At 48.0% G+C, this 22,540-nt stretch overlaps 3 protein-coding genes across 5 annotated transcripts; 1 reads left to right on the top strand and 2 right to left on the bottom strand.

Moving 5' to 3' along the window:
* Positions 1–88: 88 nt before the first annotated feature.
* Positions 89–3,529, bottom strand: LOC117742554 (cytochrome P450 4F3). 2 transcript variants are annotated; one of them, XM_034550061.1, is made up of 13 exons: positions 3,300–3,529; positions 2,870–3,008; positions 2,732–2,785; positions 2,502–2,629; positions 2,267–2,388; positions 2,031–2,177; positions 1,771–1,888; positions 1,629–1,695; positions 1,391–1,520; positions 1,172–1,305; positions 1,018–1,082; positions 852–934; positions 89–772 (listed from the first exon to the last, which is right to left on the bottom strand). In XM_034550061.1, exons 1-13 carry the CDS (start codon positions 3,501–3,503, stop codon positions 568–570), a joined length of 1,596 nt encoding a protein of 531 aa, XP_034405952.1. In that variant the 5' UTR covers positions 3,504–3,529; the 3' UTR covers positions 89–567. The 2 variants fall into 2 exon arrangements, with proteins under 2 accessions (XP_034405952.1, XP_034405944.1); XM_034550053.1 differs by having other exon boundaries at positions 2,870–3,014.
* An 8-nt stretch (positions 3,530–3,537) lies between these two features.
* On the top strand, positions 3,538–7,665 carry LOC117742493 (insulin receptor substrate 1-like). 2 transcript variants are annotated; one of them, XM_034549918.1, is made up of 6 exons: positions 3,538–4,332; positions 5,059–5,524; positions 5,640–5,889; positions 6,027–6,276; positions 6,363–6,936; positions 7,133–7,665. In XM_034549918.1, exons 1-6 carry the CDS (start codon positions 4,005–4,007, stop codon positions 7,506–7,508), a joined length of 2,244 nt encoding a protein of 747 aa, XP_034405809.1. In that variant the 5' UTR covers positions 3,538–4,004; the 3' UTR covers positions 7,509–7,665. The 2 variants fall into 2 exon arrangements, with proteins under 2 accessions (XP_034405809.1, XP_034405819.1); XM_034549928.1 differs by lacking the exon at positions 3,538–4,332 and having other exon boundaries at positions 5,003–5,524.
* Positions 7,666–9,524: 1,859 nt separating this feature from the next.
* LOC117742381 (obscurin-like protein 1) lies at positions 9,525–19,381 on the bottom strand. Its single transcript, XM_034549657.1, has 23 exons — positions 19,039–19,381; positions 18,151–18,912; positions 17,402–17,671; positions 17,040–17,300; positions 16,641–16,946; positions 16,271–16,537; positions 15,907–16,182; positions 15,692–15,806; positions 15,412–15,572; positions 15,036–15,308; positions 14,676–14,951; positions 14,316–14,591; positions 13,947–14,222; positions 13,575–13,850; positions 12,495–12,764; positions 12,140–12,406; positions 11,321–11,587; positions 11,114–11,226; positions 10,863–11,016; positions 10,600–10,761; positions 10,366–10,470; positions 9,998–10,264; positions 9,525–9,916 (listed from the first exon to the last, which is right to left on the bottom strand). Exons 1-23 carry the CDS (start codon positions 19,379–19,381, stop codon positions 9,639–9,641), a joined length of 6,021 nt encoding a protein of 2,006 aa, XP_034405548.1. The 3' UTR covers positions 9,525–9,638.
* Positions 19,382–22,540: the final 3,159 nt, after the last annotated feature.

Below are 22,540 nucleotides of genomic sequence, written 5' to 3' on the forward strand. Positions count from 1 at the left end.
CAATACAAAACGGCATTATTCCGCCTCCCAGTGGCCAGAGGTTGTTACTGCAGTCAGAAAACCAAAAAACAACAACAACAACAATCAATAGGCTCCATTTCATACTTTAATTACAACATACGTATGTAATCTGATGAACAATAGAGCTGAAATACATGCATCATTTATCATTTATCCATAGAAATGTTGTCATTAGTATGCAATTAGTTGTTTATTTGTTAGCAAAGAGGAGTTATACTCTGCTACAGACCCTAAATATGTTTCTTTATTATTATTATATTAGTATTGCAATGGCCTGCAATGTTATCCCTAGGTTGATCTTTCTTCTTAAATTCAAATACAGATATTACCTTTTCTTCTGCCTGAGGAGAGTTTAAGGATGAGGATAATTATTTCTAAAAACAACTTAATACAGTCAACAATCATGTATTAGAACAATATTACATGCAAATTATATAAAATTCATTGAAAAGTGATCATAAAAGAGTCATGAAGCCTAACAAATGTCACATAGATTTAGAGACTTAAACACACAGACCAGGGCTGAACCTCTGTTTCTGTGAGGTGTCAGTCATCCTGCAACTCCTCCAGAGGCTCCAGCTGCAGCCACAAACCTCCCTCCGCACGCAGGACGAGTTGGGGGAGACGGCGAACTCCCCCAGACCTGGGCCCGAGTTCAGGGTTCACCCCCGGGGTCAGGCGAAACCTGAGCAGGGTCAACGCCACGACGACTCGAAGCTGCGCCAGGGCGAATTTCTGCCCAATGCAATTCCTGTGTGAACACGTGCACGTGTTTGTCTCCTCATCATGTCAGATCCTATAATTACCTCACGGCAATGAGGACTCAGTACCTGGGGCCCGAGGAGAAGGGGATGTAGGCGTGAGAAGCCCGTTCCGCTGTGCACTCGGGGCCAAAACGCAGGGGATTAAACTCCTGGAAGAGAATAAATCAAACGGCTCAAAAAAACCCGACAGAGTGAACAGAAACCTAAAGATGTGTCTTCTTCCATTTCTTACATGAGGGTTGGTCCAAACGGCAGGGTTGTGGTGTGTGCCGTAAATACTGACCAAACAGATGGCCCCTTGGGAGGAAGCACAGATAGAAAACAACTTGTTGAGAATGTAACGTCTAAAAACTTCCAAGAGAGCCAAGAGTCCCTCCCCCTGTCACCCTTTGGTACGGTCCGGTGCCCCGGCAGTGCCATGTCCTGGGTGTACTTCCTCGTGACAGCCTGCACAGGAGCGTGCAGCCGGAGAGACTCCCTAATGCACATGGTGGTGAAGGGAAGGTTGGACAGATCCTCCCTTTAAATAAAGAGTTTAAATGGCCTTATTTCAGAGGAAATTACAATCAAATGCTCATGGAGGTTGTGTGTGTGTGTTTTCTAACCACTCCATCGCATGCCGGTCTCGTCCTTGCATCAGATCCGTCACCTCCTGCCTGCATTTCTCCTGATAGTGCTCATGGCGTGCTAAGTTATACAGCGTCCAGGAGATCGCACTGGCTGTTGTGTCGTGACCTGTGAGGAGGGGGGAGGGGGGGGGGGGGGGGGGGGACAACACTCTCAGTGGGTGTCAACTTGTGTATTTGTGACTCATTCTGAGTGCTGTGTTTTTAACTCTCTCGCCTGCGAACATGAAGGTGTTGGCCTCCGCATGTATCTCCTCATCGGTGAGTCCTCGTCCATCTTTGTCCTGCAATTATACGGAATCACGCTTCAGTCTATCGTCTCTCTCCACCTCTCGTTCTTATTTCTTCTTCTCTGCTACCTTCGACACCAGTATGATGTCCACAAAATCTTTCTTTCTCCGCCGTGCCGCGGACGAATCTGTACCCGTCTGCTGGCGGATCAGCGCTCGACGCTTCTGGACCACCTCCCTGGTGAACCTGCAAACACCAGGTTTCACCCAAATGTAGAAAACAAGAAGCCGTTACGATAGAACACGATACGTTACAGTAAAAACGTTTCCGGCTGGACTTAAAAGGTCCTTCTATCGTAACTGCATCCATAAAGGTCAGAAGGTCACACCTGTGCACAGTGCCGAGGGCCTTTCTGAAGCGCTTTCCCTGCTCCGTTCTCCAGTAGAACCAGTCCCAGTGGTGCAAAATCTTTTGCCGACGGTCTATTACCAGCTCGCTCAGCTCCACTATGGCGGACACGTACTCGCTGGTCGACCTGGAAAGAGGAAAAGGAAAAGAAGAAGAAGATAGAGGAATCGGATGTACTCCGGAGTACATTCTTTAAAACGATGTGCGCGTCCTCACCACTGACAGTCGCTTTTGTAGCTGAAGGCACATTTCAATAAACTGTCCAGTGTCATCAGAGTGACATGGTCGAACATCTCCATAGTAGCCGTGCCCTTTGCCACCAAGTGGCGCCACTTATCCTGAGAGACGCAGGAACGATGCAACAGTGCATGCAGTTAGTCTGCCTGATATCAAAGCTATGTGTACACATCTCACAGGCGTGAACGTACATCAACTTCTCGGCGTGTCTTACGTGCATGGTGTCGGTGGAGGAGTTGAACTTGGCCACGTAGTCCTTCAGGACGTCGAAATGAAAAGCCGGAGTCAGCAGTCGTCTCTTGCGAGACCATTCCGCCCCGTTGCTTAGCAACAGGCTCTGTCCTGGGACGGTTGAGAGGAGGAGCGGATTTGGAGGTGCAGGATGAAGGTAAATAACATTTTTAAAAGTCTTTCACTACACTTTCATTTTGCATATTGACTCACCGAGCCACGGACGCAGGTGGCCGTAGATGAGCTCATCTTTCACTGTAACGCTGGCTGGATGGAGGGAGAAAAGAACAGCACGTGGAAATGTTGTATCGGTGGCGTCCAAACAGTCGGTTTCCAGTAATTATACAGTACCAGGTGCCATGAGCAGCGGTTTGACGTAGTCGGGGTGGAAGAGTCGGACCAGGTGGTAGAAAGGGCCGAGGAACCAGCTGCAGGAGTGCGTGTACGTCCGCACCAAGTCGTCCACCTGCAGGAGGCCTTCCTCCGAGCTCTGCATCTTCGGCGCGGTTCAAAACGAAACGTTACGCAATGCATCGTGACTTCAGTGAATTTGTGTTGCGATGAAAAGGAAATGAACCACAGGGAGGAAACCTTGCGACACAGAGAACACCTGACACATCGACGGTTAGATTTCCTTATGCCTTGTTTCAACACTCGATTGTTACAATAACGGCATCGCACTTTAAAGGCGACAGATGAGGTCGATTGCGCAATGGATCCCTGATTAAACTGACAATCACATAACTGCAGGTCAGCGCCTCCCCAGGTGCGTGTCTCCTACCTGTCCCAGGTGGCCTAACAGCCAGGAGTCGGCATGCGGCTTGCTGAAGCAGGACAGCCGGCACGTGAACCAGACGTGTCGCACCAACAGCCTCGCCGTCCAAACCGAAACCAGGGCTCCCAGTGCCGTACCGAGCACGACCAGTACCCGGCAGAGGCCCGTCCAGCTGAGGACTTGAGAGAGGACGGCCCAGAGGAGAGACATCCTGGGACAGAGCGAGATCCAGGAGGCTGTGACTGCGTTCGCCAAGTGACTGTTTTGAAATGTGCAGAAACCAAACGGTTCCACACAATTATTTCAACAGAAGGAAGTGCTGTCAACATTATGAGTCATTTCCCACGTCTTTGCACCCGATTGCTGTCAAATTAGAACCACTCACTTGGTAAATTCACTTATCTGTATTTATTTGTTTATTTATTGTAGGCTGTAGTCATTTGTACTGCTGTTGGTAGGAATGCAGTGCTGTTATTAAGTTTATTTTATCTTAAAAAGACTTATAGCCAGTGGTAAAGAGATAAACAGTGGTTTATTTTTTATTATATTATAGGCATTCTTCATTAAAGAAACGGAAAACATTTTTCTTGACTTGCATTTAATAACGTAATCTTAGTATAACTGTCTGCAATGCTTAAAACACAGCTAAAAATAACACAAATCATTAATAATTAAGGAAACATTTCAGAACAATTGTTTCTAAATCTCTAAATGTCCATAAACTATAAACGTCATCACCATTTATCTAAATTAATGAACTCCACAAAGAAGATTAAATCGATTTTAAACCGTAAACTTTTGTGTCACAAAACGTCTCGTTGGCCTCGTCCTTGCGTCACGCCGTGCGCGCTCCCGCGACGACGACACACGCGCGCGACTCGGCACGCTGCCCGGTTCGCACCTGAGCGGACGAACCGGTGTTTTAACGGGGAAATAAGCTCGGAAATCGGTGTTGGGCTTGTACCGGCAGCCGGAAATGAGACGCCGGCGACGCGGCGCGTGTGTCCCGGTGTAATGTTTGCACTTGCGACCGTTTCAGGTGAGTTTTAATTCAACTTTTCTTTTGTCATAATATTTGTGGGGAAAAGCGACACTTCATTAATTAATTAATTAATTAGCGTGATTCCAATTAACTGCTGGTAGTTTCCGGTGCCCTCGTGCCCTTCATTCAGTTCATAGGACTGCAAAACACATTTTTAGTGATTTAATGCATTAATTTGTGTAATACTTGTCGTGTTTTATTTAAAAACACTATTCCGAAAGAGTTTACTGTTGTTGCTCTATGAAATGTATTTACGACTCCAGGCTGCTACTCATCAATATATAATTTATTCACATATTATTTCTCGATTAAGTTACTTGTTTTTGGGCTTTTCTTTAGGTCATCATATAATTTGACATTAATGTTTGCTCAGAAATAAATCACAATTTAATGTTTGACACCAGAGACTCTGGGGTATTTATATTTTGATTTAACCAAAGTAAATCTAATGTAAGGACTGAATGTCGAACGTTACCCTGCAACATTGCTTGTGAATGTGCCTTATATGATAAACAAAAAATAATCTTATGGGCCTGAATTTGAACTATTAACATTTGTGGATATTACTTTTGGATCAGTGAAGGGGAGACGACTTAAAAGCAGTAATGTTGTTGGAAAACTCTTTTTAAAATTATAATACAACCAGTTGAAATGAACCAATTTCATTGTTTTCAATTCTTTTCAATGTGTGTCGTTCTTCTTCCTCCTGTGTGCATGATTCAGGTGTTGAGCTTGAAATGAATGAAATGGCAGAAGGTCACAGCAGGTGTGCCGACCAAGAGAGACCTGTACCTGCTTCCAGCTCCCCTCCGTCGTCCCCCAGCTGCAGCTCCACCCAAACATGGCTGCCAGCTGAATCCCCTTTGAGGTCTCCCTGGATGAGCGATCGCGAGGAGACGCAGTCGAGTCCTCCGTTTCGTTTCTACGAGGAACTCTTCTGCACCGGCCAGACCTCCGGCGTCACGCTCCCTTTGACCGGCGCCCTCCTGACCTCCTCCGGGCCGCAGAGCGACGTGGTGAAGCAGGGCTACCTGGGGAAGCTGGATCGGAACCGCAGGAGATATGTTGTCCTGAGGGCGGGGAGTCACACCGGGCCGAGCCGGCTCGAGTGGTACAAGAACCAGGAGAAGTTCACCGCGGTGGAGAAGTCTGCCGGTAAAGCTACGCTGTTTGGCTCGAACAAGCAAGGGTAGGTTGAAGCCACTTGAACCAGATCAAGAAGCTTTAAAGGTCCATGGACCCTACTGGATCATTGGTTTCACCATAAACTGCAGAAACATTGCATTCTTTCCTTCCTCCCACAGGGTGATTTACCTGAGGTGCTGCCTTGGTGTGAGTCGGAGTGGCAGTTCTAGGAAAGGCCACACGGTGGCGCTGTATGCCAAGGATCAAACCATGGTGCTGGTGGCGGAGGACCAGTGGGAACAAGAAGACTGGTATCTGGCCATTAAGAAACTGATGGAGGAGGAGCGGAAGGATGAAGAACATGGCGAAGTGTTTGATGAAGAGGATGACGGGTATTGCACCTTGCCCTCCGCTGGCTTCTTCAAAGAGGTCAGACTTTTTATTTATTTTTCCAACTGCATTAGATTTAAAGGGACAGTGTGCAGAATTTGATGTAACTTTTAAGTGCTACCAGCTCTTCATTAAATATCCCTGCCCGGTCTCTGCTCCCTTCACCGGCGTCTAAGGTGTGGCCCGTCACGGTGAAGCCCATAGGTCTGGGCTGCTCCAAGTCCCTGGCCGGGGAGAGCCGGCTCTGCCTCACGGCCACGTCCCTCATCTTGGTCCGAGTGGCCGCGTGCAGTAATCTGCCGTCGGTTACGATACCGTTGCTGAGCGTGAGGCGCTTCGGTCACTTGGATGGCTCGTTCTACTTGGAGCTCGGCAGGTCGGCGCCGAACGGTCCCGGAGAGATCTGGATGGAAGCGCGGGACCAAGGTAATGGAAGACCTTACAAGATGTGCTAGTCTCACTCGTTGCTGCCTCGCCGCAGAGCCGTGACTTCTGTTGTCTGCTCTGCACAGGAAACCCAGCAGTCGCCCAGCACGTTCACGAGGTGGTGCGTGAGACGGTCAGGGCCCTGCGAGCTCTTCCCGACTTCAGCCGTTCGCCGACCTCCAACCACAATCCGCTTCAAACCCTTCTGGCTTTAAAACGCTGCAGACCCAAACACAGAGACAAACTGGTGAGTGCGAGGCCACCTGGTTCCCGTCTGGCCCTGCCCTTCGGGACGAGTCCAACCAAATGTTACCTCGAGCCGCCCAAAACGGAGGCCGAGTCCCCTCTGAGCTCCGTGTCTGAGGCCGGCAGCTACATGGAAATGAAGATGGACCAACATCTCCCGGTGAACAGAGGGAAGGAAAGCGACTGCAGAAGAGCTGCCGTGGCGACGGGGCACCGCTGCAGTGTCGCGGCCTGCGGGATGGAGAGCTGGGAGCCAGGTGAGGACCAGGCTTACATGATGATGATGATGATGTCGCCACCAGGAAGCCACAGTTCGCCTGTGCTGCCTCAGGATGACTACGTGACCATGGCAAGCCCACATAAACACAACACTTACTCCTCACCCTCCTCTTCCCTTCAGACATCCTTCAACAGGTAAGATTGACTCGGTGATTCAAAGTACTGCATATTCTCACATCCAGTCTTCCTCTGTTGGTTAAAAGTAAATCCTTTGCACCACAGAGATAAACTTGGTAGGATACACCCCAAATGCAAGCCTCAGAATTGACTTAAATATGTTGAAATGTATTTTCCACAACTTGTAAAATCTAACTTTTTGTTTTTCATGTAGCTCCACCTCTGACGGCTACTCTCCTCTGCACCCGTCACACCTTCAGACCCATGAGCCCAGTCAGCCACTCTGGCTGGTCAGAAAACAGTCGGAAACAGAAGCCGGCCAATCACAGATGAGCATCCGGCCGGAGCCGACCCCAGCCGAGCGGAGACCAGGAGCACGGACCGGGGCCTCTCCGTCTCCCGTGAGGAGTGTGGATCGCTCTGGTGTCATGACTCCATCTGCAAGTGGACCGGACCGTGCCAGGCCAGTCCAGGCTAGTCCAAACTCTGGCAAAGGTCGGTCTCGCCGAGCGGCATCGGACAAATCTGTTCGAAGGTACCGGCTGGTCTTGTGTCTGCCTTCTTGCCTGCAAGCTGAGGACAGAGACTGAGCTGTTGTTGTTGTTGTTGTTGATCGATAATCTGAACAGGAGCTACTTATTTATTCTGGTGCAGCAGGTGACGTTATAGTTACAGGCATAACAAGTACAACTAATAAAAGAATAATTGATTGAAATATGTAATCAGCTGGGGCTTTAAAGTCTTACATTAAATACAGAATATGTTTGAAAAAAATTAAGTTGTCTTTGACACATTTATTCTGTTGTGTGTGTGTGTGTGTGTGTATATATTTATATTTTATATATATATATATATATACACACATACATACATTTATTTAAATATGTATAATATAAATAAATATATATATATTTTTGTATATGCGTGTCTGTAAATGCAGTGTTTGGTTTCAGTTTGCCCCTTTTTGTCCATTTTCTTTGTTTCTTCTATCTTTGGTGTGGATGAAATCCGGCCTTGGTTCACCCAGCTCTCGAAGATGCTCCACTGTTATATGAAAGAATTAAAAGAATAAAGTCAAATGAATGCAAACGTTTCTCAAGCCCTTTTATTGACCGGTAACCAAGGTGAGGGACAACAACGTATAATAAACACAAAGATTGTGGAATTTAAGAAACTCATTTATTTAAACGTTGAAGCTGCTGGCGTTCTTTTCCTTTTCTGTGTGATGATGTACCGTTTGGGCTTCATGCATGATTTTTATTTTACAACTGGTTAAAATACAACTAGCACCCGATGAAATGTTCCGTGTGGGCAGATATTCATTTCAGTTTACTGAGTATATGTATGATGTTTTTTAATTTAGAAAAAAAAAAACATATTTACAATGTCTTTTTAATGATAGAATGGGTTGAACAACTTTCATGTAAAAAAACATTGAAGCTGACTTTACAGCCCATTTAAGGAGTTCCTTTGTAATCCAACATATTGAATTACAGTATAAAATCTGTTTGAGTGATATGACTTAGTTCTGTAAGTGTGTAACACACACACATACACACACAATGTGGTGATGGACATCGGTCTTCAACCATTGTCTCGTGGGTTGAATCCCAATTGTAAAATGTAAATTGAGTTAAGCAACAAGTGTTTGTTTGTAGCATATTGTACAATGTGTACATGTGTTTAAATTGTCATCGGCTATAAAATATGCATGACAGAGACGAGACAAAAATATTCTGTAAATTGTGGGTATTTATTTTATACTTTTTATCCCTCATTTGAACGTCTTCAGGCTCTTTCCTCACGAGATGAGACTTCATTTCAAATGAAGAAATGAGAAACAGCAGCAGACGAAGAACGGATTATATTGTCTTCTGTGTTCATTTATCCATATTTTACATTTAAGAATATTGAACATTGTGACGCTCTTATTTTGAAATAACCGTACCGGAAGTGTCGGTCATTCCGTTCCGGTGAATACCAACGGCTCGGTAAAGTAGCGGTGGACATGCTGAACAGAGTAACTACCTTTTTATAACGTTATCCTAGTTGTAATTAGTCTACAACACACCGTAATAAATAATAAGTACATTTGTGTTTCATGTTGTTGAGGGAAGCTAGTCTACAGCTAACAGCTAACAGCTAACTTACCTGGCTAGCCTAGCTAAATCACATTAATTACACCTGTGAGCTTCTCTACATTTTTAATTGGGCTTAAATAACTTCAGTCTCTAAATAACATTAGTGATTACGGATTTTGGGCGGCTTACCAGGTACATTATACACTTTATAACAAATTAATCAGATTTTTAAAGTTACATTATAATGATTACGCAAAAAATATCACCGTTTATTAAACAGTGATTTATAGATGTTGCGAAATTGCTTGTGTCCTTATTCAGAAAAACATAAATGACACATATTTGACGCCATGCAATTAACAACTCTTTTATTCGGGGAATTTTCAAGAATGTAAATCAATTAGAACTCTTTATCAGGCAAATAAATATCATAGATTACACAGTAAAAAAAAAAAAAAAGGAATAACTTGACAGAAGTGTAACAGCGTCACTGAATTCCCTCAATTTGAAACGGGAAATGCAGGTTATCCAAACAGGAAGTGGATGTCGAAAAGCTTTGGGGGACATGGGCAATTCCCATTGTTGCGGTCAGTTTCTTTCTTTGTCTCAGAGTCACTTGCTTTTCTGTCTCTTCCTCTTTTAAGTTTCCGTCACGCTGAGCGTGGCGCTGCTCTTGGCCTTGCCCGTGGTGAACTTCACCACGCCGCTCATGTCCACGCTGGTGTGCTTCAGGGTGAGTTTGTGGACCGTGCCGTGGTTTTCCAGGCGGACGGCGCCGCCGTGCTGAAGGGCCTCCCCGTTCAGAGTCCAAAGGGGAGGCTTGTTTATGGCGACGGACACCTCGCACTGGAAGGACGCGGCCTCGGGCTCGGTTACCTCCACATCCTCGAGCTCTGCGACCATGACGAGGGATTGGGCTGCACAGCGGGAGACGAGTGTTATCGTGACGAGGTACATAAGATAAGCTCAAAAGGCCCTTAGCTCCCAACCCAACGTACCTTCCACCATCAGTTTGGCTGTGCACGTGTGCTCCCCGACCTCAACGCTGTAGGTGCCCTCGTCCTCCACAGCCACCTGCCGGATCACCAGTTTGTGGGAGCATCCGTCGACCAGGATCTCCACTCGATCCGAGGGAAGCAGCTCCTCGCCGCCCTTGTACCAGGCGGCGCTGGAGCGCGGCGTGGAAACGGTGCATTCCAGGATCACGCGGTGTTTCTCCAGGGCGGTTCGATCTCGCAGGGGTTTTACGATGGAAACGGGGAGTTCTGAAGTAAAAAGGAAACGTTTTAAGAATGTCGTATTGGAACATTTTCACGCTGTTGGCATCCTAAAAATGTAAACGCTCAAGGTAAAAAAATTGACCCACCTTCTACTTCTAAGTCAGCTGTAGATTCAACACCCCGGGCTACAAAGCGGATTTCCCCGGCATCCTCAGCGTTGACGTTACACATCAGTAGGAAGTGTTTGGTCCCTGGAGGAGAACAACAACAAACTTGTAGAATCTAAATTGAAGCTGTTACGGAGGCTCAAGGTGGCCTTCACCAGACACTTTATGTTCTTTTATCCTTTGATTTGTAATCAACACCCTTCTTTTTCTGACCTTCAGTGCGGATCTTGATGCTGCTCGTGGGCCGGATCTTGTGGCCGTCTTTGTGCCACTCCCCAGGAACATTGTCCAGGGAAACCTCACACATGAAGACAGCATTCTGGTCCTCCTGAATGGAAAGGTCCTCCAGGGCGTGCACTATCTCCAACGTGTGCTCTGTGAGGTGATTAAAGAGATTCAGATTTAGCAAAAGCATCTTTCTCTTTGCAACCTCCAGATGGAGATACATAACCGGCTCAACTCACTCGGAAACATACCATAAACCTCCAGCGCACAGGAGGTGTTGATATCCCCTGTGTCACACGTGTAGGTTCCAGAGTCAGCCGGGGTGCACTGCATGATTTGACAGAACCGCTTGCGGCCCATGGAGTAGATCCGACAGTTCTTCCCCGGCTTCAGCTCCGTCCCGTTCTGATTCATGGGAGCAAAGGAACGGAGGTATTTTTTTTAAAAACGTGTCGCCGTCCCGTCACATAGTCGAGAGCAATGAGAGCGGTTATCGGTTTACCTTTAGCCACTTGACATCGATGTTTTGTCTGGAGAATTCACACTCCAGAGTGGTTGGGAACTCCTCCTCCACACGGACGTCGGCCAGCGTCTTCAGGATGGACACCGGAGTCTCTGTCGGTTCAACAAATCCAATCAATGAACCGACCGATCAACCACCTGGTGAACGACCAACACCCAACAAGGGAGTCCAAAGGCCCACGCTTACCTTTGACAGTCAGCCTGGCAGTTGTGCGCACCCCTTCAGCTGAGAAGACGATGGTGCCCGTGTCCTCCAGGCTGAGGTTGGACAGCGTGAGGCCGTGGACGAGCCCGTTGGTGCTCACCCGCCACTGGTTGTTCGGTTTCACCCGGATGCCGTCCTTCTGCCAGATCCCCTCCACATCTGTGTGGGAGAGCTCCACCTCGAAGGAGGCGGTCTCTCGTTCGACGGTTTCTTGGTCAGTCAAGCCTTTACGGATGGAGATTTTACGGGCTGGATTGGAGGAGACGAGGGAGAGGAACGCTTTATAGATACAATACACTCCTTCTCAGGAATGGTATCAGATCTACAAATAATGAATGTAGGAACACCGTGTTTCAAGGACAACAAAAGGTGGTTCAAATATAGACCCAGCTCCGTTTATCACAAGACAAAAAACAACACCTGCAGGTGCTCCATCGTTCATTCTCACAGTGTCATTCAGCACACTATTGTATATCATCAGCATGACTGTGTTTCAACCTTTTCACACATACAGGTCTAATCCTGCTATTCTTAGTATCTTTTCACACTGTGACACCTACGATAAGCACCTACGATATGTTCTCTTCTCTAGTTACCTTGATCTGTGTCAATGTCGCCACACCGACTCCTGAATTAAAGTCGCTCCTGCTTATTGTAATGTTTCCAAGACGAATCTCCAAAGTCTCCAAACGTATTTTTAAAAAGTTAATAAATCACTTCGGTCCTTTTATCAAACATGCAAAAGGTACATTCATGTCCAAACATCTCTGGCAACGCGTCATTCAACCTCTGACCACTCACGTTCTACATTGAGCTTGACCTGCGTCCGGTCGTGCAGAGTCTCGCAGCGGTAGGTTCCCCGGTCCGACAGAGTCAGGTTTTGGATGCTCAGACTGCGTTTGCAGCCGTTCTGGGCCAGCGTGTGTCGGGCGCCGGGCTGGATGACCACGCCTTGCCTCATCCACTGGACCTCTCCCGTCTCGAGGCTGATCTCTGTCTCCAGGGTGGCGTCACCAAACTCTTCCCCCATGACTGCCTCCATTTTCTTAGTAAACGTGACCTGAGCCTCTGAATATAAGGGAGGAGAGGCAGAAATACATATTACAATGAACTGCTGTCACTTCTGGTAAAACAACGTTTCCTTTCTTGTCGTTACCCTGAACTTTGAGGCTGGCTTTGCTCATCTGTCCCTCGGCCTCTGCTGTAATCTTGGAACAGTCCAACATCTGGCATTTCTTGATAACCAAAGTGTGGCACAGGCCGTTCTGGTTTGCCTGGAAACGATCGCCAAGGGTGACGGCCTCATTGTCCATGAGCCAGAGCAGCTGGACATCCTCAGGGGAAACCACACACTTGAAGGTGGCGTCTTCGCCTTCGAGCACAGTGGTGTTGTGGAGCTCCGTGAGGAACTCCACCACCCGAGGCACTGCAGAGACACAAGGAGGTTCATGAACCTGCTACCTCACAGAAGAAAAGACATCAAATCTGAGCGCAGGCGTACTTACACTCTACTCTCAGCGTCGCCACGGTCCGGTCATCTCTGGACTCGCAGGTGTACTCCCCAGAATCCTCTCTGGTTAAACGGTGGATGGTCAAGCTTCGCTCAACGCCGTCCGCCCGGATGGTGAACCTCCTGCTCGGAACCAACTCCACGCCATTCCTCAGCCACTGGACGTCAGCTTTAGGCTTGCACACGTCACAGCGAAGGGTCACCATCCCGTCGGCGTGGGCCACCGTGTCTCGGAGTGTCCGAACGAACTTGATTCTCATTTCTGTGATATGAAAAAAGAAAGAAATCTAAATTAATATCGCTTTTTAGTGCAAACTGAAATGTTTCATATTTTGTGTCGGATGAGAAGATGAAACTGAAGTTCTAACCTTTTACCAGCAAGCTGAAGTGGACCTGGTCCGTGTTGGCGTCGCAGGTGTACTCGCCAGCATCGGAGCGCCTCAAAGGCTCGATGGTTAGGGTGCGTTTGTGGCCCTCCGTGAGCGCTCGGGAACGATCGCCTTCAACGGGCGTCCAGTCTTTCAGCCAACGCACCTGAGCGCTCTCCTTGGACACGTGGCTCGTCAAGGTCACGCCCTCCGCTTCATATCCCGTCACGACGACGTCGTCCTCCTTGTTCACGAACGTGACCGCGGGCTCTTTGATGGAAAGGGGAACGGGAGAAAAATATGAGGTAATCGTATCGATTAAATCATATCTCCGGAGACATCGGCGGGATGTTTTCACCTTGGATCCTGACGACGTTGATCATCTTATCGTCCACAGCATCACACGTGTACTTCCCAGAATCTGAGTGCTGGACATTTGAGATGATGATTTTCCTCAGCGTGCCGTAGCTCTCAATGTAGGTGCGGGGGTCACTGGTAAGCAGCTTGTCATTCCAGTACCACTGGACGGGGGCGTTATCGCGGGACACCTCACAGGCCAGGATCAGGTCGTCCCCTGCCACCATCTCCTGGTAGTCTGGGTCATTTGAGTTGCCCACGATTGTCACCGGAGGCTCTAAGGCAAAGGAGAATAAAGAGACGATTAGATTTAAGGAACAGTATGAAACAAAATCATTTAATTAATCCAATTCACTCCCCCGTGACTCTCTACCTTCCACCGTAACCCTGAATCTGATGTTGTCGTCTCCGGCATCCAGGAAGTACTCTCCCGAGTCTCCGAGTTCCGCGTTGAGGATGACCAATGAGCGGAAAGCACCTTCTTCCTCTTCGCAGAACCTTTCGTCGCCCTCGACGCGACAGTCGTCCTTGAACCACTTGGTGACGCCGTTGGCTCTGGAGAGCTCGCACTCCAGCACAATGTCATCAGAAACCATGGATTTAAGTTGTGTCTTAATCTCTGTCTTTCTCAGGATCTTCACGGGAGGCTCTGATGATTATAACATTATAACATTATGGTGGTCTTTTTTTAAATTGCATTTGGTGACGGAAAGCATCTCCAAAGCTGATATTGTCTCATTACCTGAAACTTTAACCTGGAAATCGATTTTGTCATCAACAGCGTCACAGGTGTATTTCCCAGAATCCTCAGGGGTGGGACAGTGGATGGTCAGACGATGGATGAGCCCGTCCTCTGTGATGGTGACGTCACTGCTCTCTTCTACTTCTTTGCCATTCAGCCGCCACACGACTTCCGCGCCTAACCGGGAAACCTGGATCTCCATCACGATGGGTTCGCCGGCAAAACCCTCCAGTTTGTCAGGCGTGTTGTTCGGACGAGTAAGCGTCACCGATGGCTCTAAATGAACAGGAATAAAGTCATTAAAGAGGAAAGAATGTGATTTAAAAGGTCTTAGATTTACCCTAATGTACTCATTCTAACCTGCAATGGTGACCAGGAAGGCCACAGAGTCATCATCAGTGTCACATACATACTCCCCTGTGTCGTCCACAGTGGTTATGGGTATAACCAGCCGGCGCCGGGCCCCATCCACCTCCAGGATCAAGTTCTGACCCTCCTCTACCTCCAGGCCGTCTCTGTACCACCGGACTGGGGCGTCCGGCTGGGAGATCTCGCAGCTGAGCTGCAGCCTCTCGGAGGCCAAACGAGTCAGTTCCAGCTCCGGTTCACTCGGGGAAACAAATTTTGCCGGCGGCTCTGGTGCAGGAAGACGCGATGGTTAAACACTTTCATACATTTCTATTAGAAGTGAGGGAAAACTAAGGGAAATGTCAGTCTTACCCTTGACACTTAGCTGGAAAAAGACAGAGTCGCCATCCGTTTCGCAGACATACTCTCCGTTATCCTCCACCGAGCCGCTGAGGATGGTCAGCCTCCTGTAAGGACCCTCACATATCAGCTGGGTGTTGTCGCCTTCCTCCACCTCCTGGCCGTCTTTGAACCACCGCACCTTCCCACTGGTACGAGACAACTCGCACTGCAGGTGGATCTCCTCTGAGATGTAGCTCTCCTTCACGATATCATCCTTTGGCTCCACAATCATCACGGGAGGCTCTGTGTTCGCAGTGAGAGGAAGCAAGAGTGAGAGATGTTCCGCACCACCGAATCGATGTGTCTTGGAAGCGCTACTCGACAGCAGTCAGACAGCCATCTATACCTCTGACATTGACGGTGTACTCCATGCTATTGTTTCCTGCCTGGCAGGTGTAGCTGCCGGCATCGCAGGTTTCTGCAGAGCGGATGATCAACCTCCTCATGCTGCCCTCTGCCTGCACGGTGATGTTGTCAGTGGGCTGGATCTCACAGCCGTCCTTGTACCTGGGAACACACAGAATAATGACATTTAAAACTGCCTCTCAAAGTATAGATACATTTAAGAGATTAGAGTTTAAAAAATACAATATAATATTATCATTTTCAATTTCATTTTTTCTTACCACACGACTTGGGCATCGTCTGTGGAGACGTGGCAGAGCAGCACCACGGGGTCCAGCTCCATGCTGTTCTTATGGAGTTCCTCCTCTGGCACCGGCTTGAACTCCACCGAGGGACCTGAAAGAAACCGGAGAAAAGAGGGACGGATCAACAGCTGGAACGCAAGGTACCAGAGATGCCTCCTTGAAACTAATAAGACTTTTCTAAAACCTTTTACCTGCGACGTCCACGTTGAATTTGATGACATCTCCTGAAGTTTCACATGAATAAACTCCAGAGTGAGATGCATCAGCTGATTGGATCACAATCCTCCTCATGTTGCCATCTGATTGGATGTTGAGGCCATCGGTCACGCAGAGCTCCTCGCCATCTTTGAACCAGGCTACTTTAGCGAAGGGGTGGGAGACTTCACAGTAGAGAACGATGGGGTCACTAAAGTCCACCTTCTTGTTGCCGTCTAAGTCCGACAGAGGACTGAATGTTACCACAGCGGCTGCGAAGAAATAAACACAACAAGTAAACTCCAAATAAATGCATCCATCACAGGCTCAATAAAAGGAAGAGCAGATGGCGACGCCTACGTTTAACCCTGAGCACCGCTGAGTCCCTGACTCCGTTGGCTATGAACGTGACCTCTGCCGCGTCCTCTGTCGCGCTAGTTTCCCGGATAGCCAACGAGTGCTGTGTTTGGGACTGCTGGACCGAGTATCGACCGCCGTGCTGCAGTTGAGCGCTGTTCAGAAACCAGGTTGCAACCATTGGGGTGGACAGTTCGATGGAGAAGTGAGCGTCTTCTCCTTCCACGACCTCACAGCCTTTGAGCCTACCGCGGATCTTTGGACCGGGAACTAAGGAAACATGGGGAAAAAAAGTATTTTATTTTCCTGTTTGTGTGTTTTAAAGGCACTCTCCTATCTAACACATGTACAATTCTACTCCACAGTTCCTCACCCAGGTGGACGGCTTTGGGGAACTCCACATGGCCGCTCCGCCCGTACTTGTTGATGCAACAGACACGGAAGCGGTAGTCGCCTTCGCACGGCACGCTGTCGCTGGTGATCTCCGCCGAGGCGGCGTTCTCCGAGGTGAAACACTTCTCCCACTCTTGGGAGCCCGCTTCCTGTCTCTCCACGACAAAGATGGATCGGGTGGAGGTCTGGGTGTTTGCTGCGGGAACCCAGGTGAGCACGGTGCTGTTGGGTCGGTCCACATCCATTTTCACTCCCACGGGGCAGATAGGAGGGCAATGTTTTGTGGCTAAAAGTGGGAAAAGACAAAGAATGTAATGGGTATGAATAAGTGTTCATATTTCAAGAGCTAAAACTCAAAGCCTCTTTAGCGTTGATGTACCTTTGACCTTGAGACGCGACGAGGTCTTGGATCTCCCGGCGACGAAGGTCACCACCCCCGAGTCTCGATGGGCCACGTTGACAAAAACCAGAATGTGAGTTTTGCCGAAAGACTTGAGGATCGTCTGATGAGTCTCGTGGAGCTTCAAGCCGTCTTTGAACCAGTGGATCTCCGCGTCGTCGTTCTCCACCTCCACGCAGAACACCGCGTTCTCACCCTCCAGGACCTCCAGCTTCCGGGAAAGCTTACGAACAATATCGCCTGTGAGTGAAACATTATTCGCGTTCACGTATTGCGCAACAATTTTCTTTTTGCTGTATTTAAATGAATCACCTTCATCCCCCACATTCAGTCCAACTTGCCTTTAACTGACAGCTCTGCGATGCTCTTGGCTCCATCTGGAATCTCACAGAGATAAACTCCGTCGTCGTCCGTCCCGACGTCTTGGATGGTCAGTCTTCGCGTCGCACCTTTCTGTTCCATCCCGTATTTACTGCTGGGCATCAGCCGCTGGTCCTCCAGGTACCAGGCGGACGGGAGCGACTCATCGGGCACCTCGCACTCCAGCACGGCGACATCCCTCTCCCTCACCTCGACGTCTCTTAATGGACGCCTGAACTGCACCGCTGGGCCTGAAGAAGAACGGAAACGGGGTCAGTGTAGATGTTTTTAACTTATAAATAGTGGGTGATTTGCAGCGTTAGGATAGTTGAAGTGATGGCAATAACATGCGGAGGATTCTTACATAGATACAGTAGTAGCTGTCATGCCACTCTATATTATCAGTACATTCAGGACTGAAACGTTGACCCCGAGACTAAACGGACACTTAATGATAGAGGCAGCTGACACGGTGCAGGGCTGAGCACATGAAAAGGCATCTGACACCGGGAATTATCTGCCCATTATGAAGGGATTAGGACAAAATAATTAGCCACTTTACAAGGCGATGCCATGCCTTTCAACAATGCACACCAGCTGTTAGCCGCACAAGTGCAGCCAAGTTAGCAGTTAGTTTGTTTTTATTGTTTTTTAGAATTGCATTGAACAACGATATATAGCATTTTCACATTTAGAAATGCTGCGGGAAAAGCAGGGCGCCATCTCCTACCTTTGACGGACAGGTGAACCGCACTGAGGGTGTGTCCTAGAGCGTTTGAAGCTGCGCACACATACAGTCCTGTATCTTGCACTTTACAGTACAGCACCTTCAGCGTGTAGTAACCCTCTCTGTCCTCAAATATCAGATGGCGTCTCCCGGGTTCCAGGAGAACCCCGTCTTTCTTCCAGATGATGTCTGGCTTGGGCTTCCCTGTCACGAAGCAGCGGAACTTGGCGTGTTTCCCCTCAGCCACCGCAAACTTCTTGGCTTTGGACGCTCTGACAGGCGGCTCTATGACCCTCGACAAACCGAGGCTCCCACCCCCGTGCTGCGGCGACCACTGACTGCCGGTACGACCGTTTGAGGACATTTTACCCTCCTCTCGTTCCGGCACGCGCTCGACGAGAAGGACGGCGCCGGCCAAGGCGTCGCCGCGGCAGTTGACGGCCCTGCAGGTGTAGACGCCTTTGTCCGGCACGCGCGTCCTGTAGATCTTGAGCTGGAACCAGCCGCCCTCTTGATCGCTCACGCTGAAGTGTGCACTCTCGAAGACGTCGTTCAGCTTCTTCCCGTCTTTCTCCCACGTCACCTGGGGCAGAGGAGCGCCCCAGATTTTGCAGGAGAAGGCGGCGTCCTCTCCCCGATCCACGCGCAACGAGAGCGGCTTGATGAGGAATCGAGGTTTCTCATCCGACGCTAAATCAACCTCCTCTTGCTTTTCACTCAACTTCTGCTGGCGCTCTCCATTCAGCTCCTCTCCATTCAGCTCTTCTCCATTCAGCTCTTCTCCATTCAGCTCCTCTCCATTGTCTTTCCCGTGTTCGCCAGCTTCCACTGTGCAGTAGCCATTCTGGTGTCCTTCAAGCGCTCCATTTTCTTTCATTGGTTGCTGCATACCGTTGACTCCTAATTGCGTTGGCCCCCCTTCCTGCTGCTGGGCCTCTCCTTCCACTTTGAGGGAGGCTGCTGCATACGTTTCACCTATGCTATTTTTGGCCTTGCAAATATACTGGCCGGCATCCTGCAGAGTTACTCCAGTAATGGTCAGCAGGTACGCGTTTCCGTCCTCAGAGATCTCGTGGTGTCCATCGGAAAAGATCTGGATGTTTTTGCGCTCCCAGATCACTTCGGGACGAGGGTCCCCACTGATTTGGCACCTCAGTGTGGCGTCGGAGCCCCACTGCGCCGCCACAGGTCGCGGGTAGCCCAAAACACGAGGAGCACCTCCAAATATATCCATGATGAAGTCAGCCTCTCTGTGGATTGAATGAAGGAATTTCTCCTGTTGTGGGATGGCCTCAGTAAGAGCCTCGTACCTCTGGAGGAGCTGTAAAAGAAAGAAAATGTGTATTTCATTCGGCATAGCAAGATGATTATCACATGCGTGGTGGTTTAGTACAGTAGGTTTTGAGCAATGGGTAAACCGCTCTTTATTTATCTCTCAGCTGGTGCCTTAACTCACTGAACAGTGTATTTATAAAGTAGTCTGTCCAAAATAAGACCAGCGACCGTGTGCCACATAGCACGTCTGCAGCCACCAAACAAGACAAAACTTCCTCTTTCTCGATCGCGTCTCGTTGCATCCCAACGACTTCTGGTTTGATCACGAAGCAGCCGGTGCAGCGCGTTATCCCTCTCGTGTGGCTCATTTGTTTCCCTCATGCTGTCACCATCTTCCTTTTGGCATTAAGCGTCCGTGCCGTGGGGACCACACATGTCCTGGGGAACCAGCTCTCCGGGTAGCATGTAAGATATTTCTACATTCTTATGATCAGCAATTCATTCTCCTTACCGCGATACGAGTGTCTTTTAAAGCATCCTGCCAGCGATGTGAGGTTTTCTTTACGTCCTCAAAACATTCCCCGATATGCCCCTACTGGCTCACATTTGGCAAAAACTCCTCTACGCTGACAGTCGGGAGAGCAAGTGAGGAAAAAGTCAATCTTCCATCCAGACTCAGCGGGCCCGTAGTCACAGGTTACCGGGGGGTTTGGCGTGAGAGGGAAATGACCACAGCGCCCGGTTCATGCGTCAGCTCTGATACTGTCATTGTCCAACAAGCTAAAGAGTGAGAGAGTTGGAATGGGAGGGGTGGGGTGGGGGGGGGGTTAAATGCTTTCACAGCTGCTGCCACTGCAAGCCACCACCTAAAAATAGCCAGCAGGCTTCGATGACAGAGGTCCAGATAAAGTTAGGCTCCCCATTCACAGACAGTGGCTCACTAAAGATAGAGGGGAGGACGGGCTCTGCTATGGATCACTCGGCTCAACAGACATCCAGAGTTAACCCCCCCCCCCCCCCCCCGAAGACCACCTGCTTTAGCTCCTGGAGTCACGCTGACCCATAAATAAGGTCAAACTGTAGAGTCGCATCAGTTTGAGTAAATGATTTGAGCCAGAGAATGGACTACAAGTTTTTAAAGAAGGCTGTTCTCAGTGATGTATGGGGCACTGATAAGGAAAATATTTGACCAAGTGTTGGAAGCATTTGAGCCTCGAGGATCCGGCAAGTCGAATCCTGACTATCAGGGTGTTAGGAAACTGTTTTAATCAGCTTTTTACACAAGGAAAGGATAAATAAAGCTTATGATGCTTCCTCTAATTCAGTTACTTTAAAGCTGTAGAAACATGTCTTACACCATGGATGATGGATCAGCCCAAGGGGGGTTTATAATTTGGGTTTTTCTCTGAGATACGATGGCCAGTTTGTGTAATGGTTCAGTGTGTTAAAGGAACTGTTTGTGTATCAGTTACTCGCCCTGTGTGTCCTTGAGTTCTTGAGGAACACTTTATTTTTCTTGCATGCGCGTCCACGTTAAACAGGATGAAGAAATGCAGAAATGTCAACGTCCCCGATTTACTTCACTCTTCACGAAAATGTACCGCTCGAATTTAGCCAATCGTATCAGCACGCGTCGAGATGTTTACATTGACTTATTTTTAGTATTTTCAAGTGTTGAATCCGGTGTCGACAGGCGTTCTCAGACGTGTTTCGGATATGTGACCTTCACATAGCTTCAGGGGGGGGGGGCGGGGCTTGGCAAACGCAGATGCACTCTCATACTTCCTTGAACTGATATTGAGTCATTTGTACAGGGTCAATAAACAAAAGCGCAGTTAACAGTTTGCTAAATGAATATCAGAGTCATTTGGAGGACTCGCGCCACACGACTGGCGCCCATTTAAGGCTGCCGGTGCTCTGACATTCTCATCCCTGCAGTCATCCCTGCAGCTGTTGGGTCCGATGACACCAGGAATCAGAAGCTCTTTGTCCTGAGATTGGGTTTCAATATCAAAAGTGTTTTGCGGGCTTCTTAACTGGATCTATCAAGTCGGGACACACAGACTCTAGACTGGCATGTGTTCAGGTGTCCACTAGATGGAGCTAGAGATTTATTTTAAGAGGACACATGACTTGAAATCAAGGCACAGTCTGCGTGGATTGAAAGGAAATAGATTAAAGAGGTTTCACTTTTTGAGAGACGCAACTTTGACCGCTGACCTCCCCGAATGAGGACGATAAATTACATATATATATAAGTGACGTATTAATTGCTCATATTGAAAACGTCCATATTTTAGATTTTTGTAACTCCTCCGGACCGCTGTGTGACCACATCTTGTTGAAGATTGAATATAATTTAGAATTATATGGTTGGAAAAAAAAAAGTTTAAAGACTTAAGTGATCACCAAACAACAATTTAAATAAAATTCATTTTGTCGTTTGTCAAAGGAACGTCTTAAATAAAATATGTTGTGGAGGAGCTGAAACCACGATATTGCTTCTTTTTTTAAAATGTATGACCCCGGAGAGGAGGAAGTGTGTTAGAGCGCACGTACACATCCCTCCGTCTCTAACCTGATCACCGACTGAATGTATACCGGCGAGGAAAAAGGAGTAGAGAGGTGGTCGATGACGTGCAGAGAGGATAAAGTCAGATCAAACATTTTTGTCAGGTGACCTTTGACATTTTGGCTCCTCCTCCTTCTCCCTGCATCCTGCAAGCATGCTGGGAGAAACAACAAGGGATTCTGGGAAGGACAGGAGGAGGGCTTTCCTTAAATATAAACAACATCTGTGTGTATGTGTGCGAGGCAGATAGAGGAGCGCATGTACTCAAGCAGACGTTTTTTAAAATTATTATTATTATCCCCTGAGAATAATTTTAGCTCTGACTTTACATTTGACCCAGTACAAGCTGCAATGAATGGGTTTGAGAGACACATACACATTCACACACACACACATATATATATATATATATATATATATATATATATATATATATATCTATGTATTCATATATATATTATATATTTATTTATTTATATATATATATATATATGATTATATGTATGAATATATATATATATATATTCATATATATTATATATTTAT

The sequence above is a fragment of the Cyclopterus lumpus genome, chromosome 2 (genome assembly GCF_009769545.1).
Source record: "Cyclopterus lumpus isolate fCycLum1 chromosome 2, fCycLum1.pri, whole genome shotgun sequence".
Classification (NCBI taxonomy): Eukaryota; Metazoa; Chordata; class Actinopteri; order Perciformes; family Cyclopteridae; genus Cyclopterus; species Cyclopterus lumpus.